Source organism: Pristiophorus japonicus, chromosome 15, assembly GCF_044704955.1.
Source record: "Pristiophorus japonicus isolate sPriJap1 chromosome 15, sPriJap1.hap1, whole genome shotgun sequence".
NCBI lineage: Eukaryota > Metazoa > Chordata > Chondrichthyes > Pristiophoridae > Pristiophorus > Pristiophorus japonicus.
The window spans coordinates 13,651,870-13,661,038 of NC_091991.1; the positions used below are offsets into that span (position 1 = coordinate 13,651,870).

At 54.0% G+C, this 9,169-nt stretch overlaps 1 protein-coding gene across 2 annotated transcripts; it reads left to right on the forward strand.

Annotated features, from left to right (window-relative positions):
• Positions 1-298: 298 nt before the first annotated feature.
• On the forward strand, positions 299-7,558 carry mterf2 (mitochondrial transcription termination factor 2). 2 transcript variants are annotated; one of them, XM_070901561.1, is made up of 2 exons: positions 299-319; positions 2,314-7,558. In XM_070901561.1, exon 2 carries the CDS (start codon positions 2,322-2,324, stop codon positions 3,495-3,497), a length of 1,176 nt encoding a protein of 391 aa, XP_070757662.1. In that variant the 5' UTR covers positions 299-319; positions 2,314-2,321; the 3' UTR covers positions 3,498-7,558. The 2 variants fall into 2 exon arrangements, with proteins under 2 accessions (XP_070757662.1, XP_070757661.1); XM_070901560.1 differs by lacking the exon at positions 299-319 and adding an exon at positions 686-1,039.
• Positions 7,559-9,169: the final 1,611 nt, after the last annotated feature.

Below are 9,169 nucleotides of genomic sequence, written 5' to 3' on the forward strand. Positions count from 1 at the left end.
AATACACACACCTGGGGGGGCACATACCTGGGGGACACATGCACATGTGGGGCACACACCTGAGGAACACACACACCTGGGGAGCACACACCTGGGGGACACATGCGCATGTGGGGCACACACACCTGTGGGACACATGCACATGTGGGGCACACACCTGAGGAACACACACATCTGGGGGGGCACATACCTGGGGAACACATGCACACGTGGGGCACACACACCTGAGGAACACACACACCTGGGGTGTCACCAGCCCGTGGGGGCGGGGCCTGGGCGGCCGCTGTGATTGGCTGCCCGCAGTGGCTCTCGGGCCCAGGTGAGGAGAGCCGGGGTGGGAACGAGGGGTCGGGCCCGGGCACTGGGGGAGCCCGGAGCCTCTCGTAGCCGGCGGCCCGGGGCGGGTCGCGGAGCGGAGCGGAATGGAATCTCCAGAAGCCGCGGCTCGGAGTCCCGGCAACAGGCCCTCCGCTCCCAGAGAGCCCGGCCCCCCGGCTGTGTAAGCCCCGGGCTTCCCTAGTGCCGGGCCTGGCTCCCCGCTCCCTACCCCGGCCGCCGGGCCACAACCGGAGCCGCAAACTCAGCCCGGCCCGGGGCTGGAGGGTCACCCCGGGGGGCGGGGTCAGTGTCCGGGGGGGTGGTGTCCGTGTGAGGAGGGGTCGGTATTCGGGGTTGCGGCGGTCGGTGTCCAGGGGGTTCAGTGTCCGGGGTGTTCAGCGTCCTGGCGGCGGTGTCTTGGGGGGGGGGGGAGTCAGTGTCCGGAGTGTCCGAGCCCCCCCCCGGGGGTTAGTGTCCGGGACGGGCAGTATTGATGTTTTCAGCCTTGTTCAGCTCCCTCCTCACCTTTACTGAATCCCTGAATTCCTCCCAATTATCCGCATTGCCTCTATCCTGGCTCTGCTGGACATTCTTTGCTTCCTTCTGCCCACAGCGTGGTCCTGCCTGTTTGTTCATTTATTTGCTTTAGTTTATTTGTAAAGCTCTTCCATTTCCCCTGAACAGAAGCCCCTTCTTCACCCATGTGCCTGAAGCTGCCCTGGTATGCTTCGATGTTGTGTTTATCTTGTCACAGTCAGCCTTGTATATTGGGTAGACTTTACAGGGTGGTCGCTCAGACAAGACCGTACTGTTAGTGCAATCAGTCCCACTACCCCTGCTTTTTCCCATAGCCATGCAAAGCGTTGCCCTTCTAGTATTTATCCAATTCCCTTTTGAAAGTCACTGTTAAATCTGCTTCCACCGCCCTTTTAGGCAGCGTGTTACCGATCACAACCGTAAAAAAATCTCTCCCCTCTGTGTCCTCTGGTTACCGACCCACCAGTCACTGGAAACAATTTAGGAACATAGAAATTAGGAGCAGGAATCGGCCATTCAGCCCCTCGAGCCTGCTCCATCATTCAATAAGTTCATGGCTGATCTGATCTTGAACTCGGCTCCACTTTCCTGCCAGATCTCCATATCCCTTGTTTCCCCTATAGACTAAAAACCTATCTCTAAGCCTTGAATATACTCAATGAATCAACAGCCCTCTGGGGCAGAGAATTCCAAAAAGTTACAACCCTCTGAGTGAAGAAATTCCTCCTCATCTCAGTCTTAAATGGCTTACCCCTTATCTTGAGACTGTGACCCCTGGCTCTAGACTCTCCAGCCAGGGGACACAACCTCTCAGCATCTACCCTGTCAATCTCCCTCAGAATTTGGTATGTTTCAATTAGATCTCTTATACTTCTAAACTCCAAAGAGTATAGGCTCATTCTACACAATCTCTCATGATAAGACAGCCCTCTAATCACAGGAATCAATCTAGTGAACCTTTGTTGCACCACCTCCAAGGGAAGTATATTCTTCTTTAGATAAGGAGACCAAAACTGTGCACAGTCCTCCAGGTGTGGTATAAGACCCTGTACAATTGTAGCAAGACTTCCTTACTCTCTTTCTCCAACCCCCTTGCAATAAAGGCCAACATGCTATTTGTCTTTCTAATTGCTTGCTGTACCTGCATGCTAACTCTCTCTGTTTCTTGCACAAGGATGCCCAAATCTCTGAACTCCAACATTTAAAAGTTTCTCACCATTTAAAAAATATTCTGTTTTTCTATTCTTCCTTATTTACTTTATCAAAACACTTCACAATCTCTTAAATCTCCCCTTAACTTTCCCTGCTCTAAGGAGACCAATCCCAATTTTTCCAGTCTATCCACATAACTGAAGTCCCTCATTCCTGGTACCGTTCTCGTAAATCTCCTCTTAACTTTCTCTGCTCTTGTGCTCTCACCCAACCTCAACATTGACTGATTGTATTCTTTCTGCCTAGGGCTGGACATGTTTGGAGCCAATTCCCTCTGGAAGATGTTTGGAGTGGGATTGTTGCACTGTGGACGGAGCAGAGAACTTCTGTCCTCCTCAGCCCAGTGGAGCAGGGGAATTTACCGAGGCTGCGTTGAGTTTACAAGCTCCAGTGCGGGAAAGGAGAACAGGAAGACTGTAGATAGTCTACACCGGCTGTCGGTGGATGTAGCAAAAGTTCGCCAACTGAAGAGCTGGGTGTTGTTTGCAGACGTGGCTTACGTCAATGAAACAGCCAGCATTTTAAAGGAAATGGGAGCCAAGGGGAAGAAGATAGCCCTTATTTTGGAACGATGTCCAGAAGCTGTTCTCTGCACACCAGCACAAACCAGTGCCCAGCGGGAGCTATGGGGAAATCTGTGTCCCAACGAGAAAGAGCTGGTGAGAATTGTCGAGCAGTTCCCAGACTCCTTCTTTACAGTCAGAAACCACAGGAATCGGCAGGACAATATCGAATACTTGCAAACATTAAACCTCAGCAAAAGGATTATCAGCCGCTTGCTGGCCAGCTCTCCCCAGACTTTCTGCGGCAGTGTGGAAAAGCACAAGGCCGTGATTGACACTTTACAGCGAAGTTACCTGCAGCTGGGTGGCACCCAGGCCAACATGAGGGTCTGGCTCATGAAACTGCTGAGCCAGGATCTTTTTATCTTGTTGAAGCCGCCGGAGACGGTGCATGAAAACCTGGCCTTGCTCCGAGGCCTGGGCTTCAGCAGTGCCGAGCTCCTAGAGCTGTTCTCCAAGCTCAAAGGCTTGATCTCTGAGCTCTCCCCCAGTGCGGTGGAGAAAAGTGCTGCGTTCTGCAGACAAGCATTGCGCTGCGGCGACGCGGGACTGAGGGAGATTGTACTGAGGTGCCCGGTCTTGCTGTATTTTTCGGCTCCAGTTTTGGAGGAACGCCTCAGTGCCGTTTTGCGGGCAGGATTTTCAGTGGAGCAGGTAAAAGCCAGCCCTGCCGTGCTCGAGATATCTGCACAGATTGTGCACCATCGCATCAGAAAGCTGGTCGCTTTAGGGTTCAGTGTGAAAAGGGACAGCCTGGAACTACTCAACGGAACCAAAAAGGATTTTGAGGTCAGCTGTGGAAAGATGGATCAGAAGAAGGAGCGACCTTTGTATAATCCAGTTGCTCCCTTAAGCATTGAGGATTAACGATGGAGAAATACACTGGGGCTGGGTCAGCCCAAGAGGTGGTCTTGAAGCTCAGCTTGGTATTGTGTATGTTCAAGGTTTGTATTCCCTTGAGTGTCGGAGATTGTGGGTTGATCGAAAACGATAAACTCGAGAGAAACTCTTTTCTCTGGTGGGGAAACGAGAACAAGGCAATCTTAAAATTAGAACCAGACTATTCAGGAGGGACGTCAGGTTGTGGATATCTGGTCTTTCTTACCTTGTTCTTCTTTGCTTTCTGTTTCACTTCTCGTGTTTGATTCAATTATCTGCCAAGACTCGCTTTCACAGCCACATCTCTTTCCTCAGTAACTGTTTCCACCTCGGACTGGATTCCAACTGAAATGCCACCCCTCATGTTTTGGATCCACCCAGGATTACAGATATCTCTCCGACATATTCAGCGTTCCTCCACCGCTCTCGCCACATCCTGGGATCCACACTCAACGCTCTGCACCACCACATGCTCGCTCTCGACCTCTCCCTTCAGCAGCACCGGCTCACTATCTCTAAGCTATCGTGGCCCGCAGTTCCATTTCATCTTTCGCCTCATCCGGCGCTTTAACCAAAAACGTTTTCCCTTCCTTTCAGGAGTCAAGGATCGTAAACTTCAACAACTCTTGGACCCTATTGCCCCTGCGGAACCACCTTCCCCCACACTTCCCTCTGATCCCATTCGTTCTGCCAATCTCACCCCCGCCATGTTTTCACTATCCCCTCGGTCCTCAGCAAAGGCCTGAACTTACGCCACCACCTCAATAAATTTTGAGCTTGGCACGATGCTGAGCTCTTTTTCCGTCGACTTCGCCTCCGTGCCCACTTCTTCGGCCAGGAGTCTTCTCTCTCCCCCCTGCCCGCACAGCTGACCCTTTCTCCCGTTTTCAAAATTCTCGCTCTACCTGGACCTCTCCCTCTGGCCTCTTGCCCTCTCTAGCTCTCTTCATTGCAAACTGCCGACGGCACATCGGCCGTCCCAATTTCCCTGCTCCCCTCACTCACTCCAACCTACCTCCCTCTGAACTTGCAGCACTCCGCTCGGTCAGATCCAACCCCAACCTTGTCATCAAACCTGCTGACAAGGGTGGCGCTGTTGTTGTTTGGCAAACTGACCTTGACCTTGCAAAGGCTGACACCTCCTCCTACCTCCCCCTGGACCATGACCCCATGACTGAACATCAAGCCATCATTTCCTGGACCGTCACTGACCTCATCTCTGGAGATCTTCCCTCCACAGCCACCAATCTAATAGTTCCCCAACCCCGCACAGCCCGCTTCTACCTCCTTCCCAACACCCAAAAACAGGACTAAACCCGGTAGACCCATCGTTTCAGCCTGTTCTTACCCCACAGAATTTATTTCTTCCTATCTCGACTCTTCTTTCTCCCCTTGTCCACTCTCTTCCCACCTACATCCGCGACTCCTCCGACGCCCTCCATCACTTTTAACAGTTTTCCGGTCCCAACCGTCTCCTTTCCACCATGGGCGTCCAATCCCTCTACACTTCCATCCCCCATCAGGATGGTCTGAGGGCACTCCGCTTCTTCCTCGAGCAGAGGCCCAACCAGTCCCCATCCCCCACCCTCCTCCACCTGGCTGAACTTGTTCTCACATTGAACAACTTCTCCTTTAACTCCACTCACTTCCTCCAAATTAAAGGTGTTGCTATGGGAACCCGCATGGGTCCTAGCTATGCCTGCCTTTTCGTGGGATATGTGGACCATTCTTTCTTCCAGTCCTACTCGGGTCCCCTCCCTCACCTCTTTTTCTGGTACATTGATGACTGTATCGGTGCCGTTTCCTGCTCTCGCCCTGAACTAGAAAATTTCATTCACTTTGCATCCAATTTCCACCCTTCCCTCACCTTCACATGGTCCATCTCCGACTCTTCCCTTCCCTTCCTTGACTTCTCCGTCTCCATCTCTGGGGATAGGCTATCGACCAGTATCCACTATAAGCCCACTGACTCCCACAGCTACCTGGACTACACGTCCTCCCATCCCGCACCCTGTAAGGACTCCATTCCATTCTCCCAGTTTCTCCATCTCTGTCGCATCTGCTCTGACGACGCCACCTTTCACACTAGTGCCTCTGACATGTCTTCCTTTTTCCTCAACAGAGGATTTCCCTCCGCCGTGGTTAACATGGCCCTCGACCGTGTCCGTTCTATTTCCTGGACTGCTGCTCTCCCCTTCCCCTCCCTCTCAGAACCATGACAGGGTTCCCCTTGTCCTCACCTTTCACCCCACCAGCCTCCACGTTCAACGGATCATCCTCCGCCATTTCCGCCACCTCCAGCGTGATCCCACCACTAATCACATCTTCCCCTCCCCTTCCCTCTCAGCAATCTGAAGGGACCGCTCCCTCTGTGACACCCTGGTCCATTCCGCAGTCACCCCCAGCACCCCCTCCCCTTCCCACGGCACCTTCCCATGCAAGCGCAGGAGATGCAACACCTGCCCTTTTACCTCCTCCCTTCCCACTGTCCAGGGCCCCAAATACTCCATCCAGATGAAAGAGCGATTTACTTGTACTTCTTTCAAGTTAGTATTCTGTATTCACTGCTCACGATGTGGTCTCCTCTACTTTGGGGAGACCAAGCGTAGATTGGGTGACCACTTTGCGGAGCACCTCCGTTCAGTCTGCAAGCGTGACCTTGAGCTTCCGGTCACCTGTCACTTTAATTGTCCGCTCCATTCCTACTCCGACCTCTCCATCCTCGGTCTCCTACACTGTTCCAACAAAGCTCAACGCAAGCTCGAGGAACAGCACCTCATCTTTTGTTTAGGCACTTTACAGCCTTCTGGACTCAACATAGAGTTCAACAATTTCAGAGCATAACCGCTGCCAATCTTTGTCTCCTTTTCTCCCCCCCCCCCCCCCCGCCCCCCTCTACCCACGCACTCCAAGCCTGTTTCATTTTGCTCTTTGTCTTTACTGGCAGGTGGTCATTATCCTGCCATTCACACCCTATCTTGACTAATGTTTTTCTAACTCCTGGCATTACCATTTGAATTTGGGCCTTTTGTCTCTCTAATCTCTCCTGTCTTCCACCCTATCACAGACCTTCCCTTTTGTTCTTTCTCCCCCTCCCCCTTTCAGTGCTTGTTAAGAATCTGTTCTTTCCGAACACTTTCCAGTTCTGACGAAGGGTCACCGCCCTGAAACATTAACTCTGCTTCCTCTCCACAGATGCTGCCTGACCCGCTGAGATTTCCAGCATTTTCTGTTTTTATTCTAGATTCCAGCATCCGCAGTATTTTGCTTTTGTTTTGTGGATATCTGGAGCTCTCCATGGAGCAGAGGCGGGTAGATGAAGTTGAGATACAGATCAGCCATTGATTGAATGGAGGTGTCGGTTCCAGGGTCTGAATGGCCTCATCCTGTGCCTATGTTCCAATTGTAAATAATTAATTTGCATTATACGGAGATGAGGAGGAATTTCTTCTCTGAGGGTCGTGAATCTGTGGAATTCTCTGCCCCAGAGAGCTGTGGAGGTTGGGTCATTGAATATATTTAAGGTGGAGATAGACAGATTTTTGAATGATAACGGAGTCAAGGATTATGGGGAGCGGGCAGGGAAGTGGAGCTGAGTCAATGATCAGATCAGCCATGAACTTATTAAATGGCGGAGCAGGCTCGAGGGGCCAAATGGCCTACTCCTGCTCCTAATTCTTATGTTCTTATGTAAACCCAGCCCCCAAGTTTGCAATAACGTTCAGTGGGCAGTTTGACAGGAGAAAGGGCCAGGATATAGAGGCAGTGTCTGGGTTCAGTGCAGTGTGTGGGCTGGGACAACATACCTCCAGTAAGCTGTGTGTGACTGGGGACAGGGGCTTCCAACAAACCTGTGATTATTGGGGGTGCACAACTCGCTACAAGTGTGTATACCAGCCAGTCCACACGGCCTCTGCTGAATATGGTGATTTGCACACTCACCTGGGCAAGTTCAGCATCACTTTGTGCTTTAAACCTCGGTGAATTGCCCCAGTGACTGTTCGCATGACCCAAGTGTGTTGGGGATTGTTTTCATGTAGAACATTGCAGTCAATAAAGTATTTGTTGAAAGCTGTCTTTGACTGTGCAGGAGTTCTGCGGCTTTATTCCATTGTGTTTGTCATTAAATGATTGTCATTAAATGGATTAAACGCAGGACATCGCCCTCCCTCCTCCCCCCCCCCCACCCCCCCCCCCACATTGGGACACTTCTCTCCGCCCCCCGCCCCCCACACACACACTGGGACACTGCTGTTTCCCCCCCCCTCCCCCACACACACACACACTGGGACACACTCCTTCTCACCCCTCCCCCCCACACACACACACACACACACTGGGACACTCCCCTTCTCCTCTTCCCCCCCACCCCCCCCCCCCCACACACACACTGGGACACTTCCCCCCCCCCCCCCCCCCACACACACTGGCACACTTCCCCCCCCCCCACACACACACACACACACACTGGGACACTTCCCCCCCCCCCCCCCCCACACACACACTGGGACACTTCCCCCCCCCCCCCCCCCCCCACACACACTGGGACACTTCCCCCCCCCCACACACACACACACACACACTGGGACACTTCCCCCCCCCCCCCCCCACACACACACTGGGACACTCCCCTTTCCCCCCCCCCCAAACACACACACTGGGACACTCCCCTTTCCCCCCCCCCCCCCCCCCCACACACACACACACACACACACACACACACACCAGGACACGCTTCCCTCCCACCCTCACATACATACACCCACACACACTGGGACACTCCCTTCCCCACACACACACTGGGACACTGCTGTTTCCCCCCCCCCCTCCCCCACACACACACACACTGGGACACTCTCCTTCTCACCCCCCCCCCCCCCCCCACACACACACACACTGGGACACTCCCCTTCTCCTCTTCCCCCCCCCCCCCCCCCGGGACACTCCCCCCCCCCCCCCCCCCCCACACACACACACACTGGGACACTCCCCTTTCCCCCCCCCCCTCCCAAACACACACACTGGGACACTTCCCCCCCCCCCCCCCCCCACACACACACACACACACACACACACCAGGACACGCTTCCCTCCCACCCTCACATACATACACCCACACACACTGGGACACTCCCCCACACACACACTGGGACACTCCCCTTCTCCCCCCTCCTCCACACACACACACACTGGGACACTCCCCTTCTCCTCCCCCCCCCCCCCTCCCACACACACACACTGGGACACTCCCTTCCCCACACACACACTGGGACACTCCCCTTCTCCCCCCTCCTCCACACACACACACACTGGGACACTCCCCTTCTCCTCCCCCCCCCCCCCCCCACACACACACACACACACACACACACCAGGACACGCTTCCCTCCCACCCTCACATACATACACCCACACACACTGGGACACTCCCTTCCCCACACACACACTGGGACACTCCCCTTCTCCCCCCTCCTCCACACACACACACACTGGGACACTCCCCTTCTCCTCCCCCCCCCCCCCCCTCCCACACACACACACTGGGACACTCCCTTCCCCCCACCCACACACTGGGACACTCCCCTTCCCCCCCCCCCCCCACACACACACACACACACACACACACTGGGACACTGGCCAGGATCAGATCAGCCATGATC

Coding starts and splice junctions, on each gene's coding strand:
- mterf2 (XM_070901561.1), top strand. CDS start 2,322: ATGTTTGGAGCCAATTCCCTCTGGAAGATGTTTGGAGTGGGATTGTTG.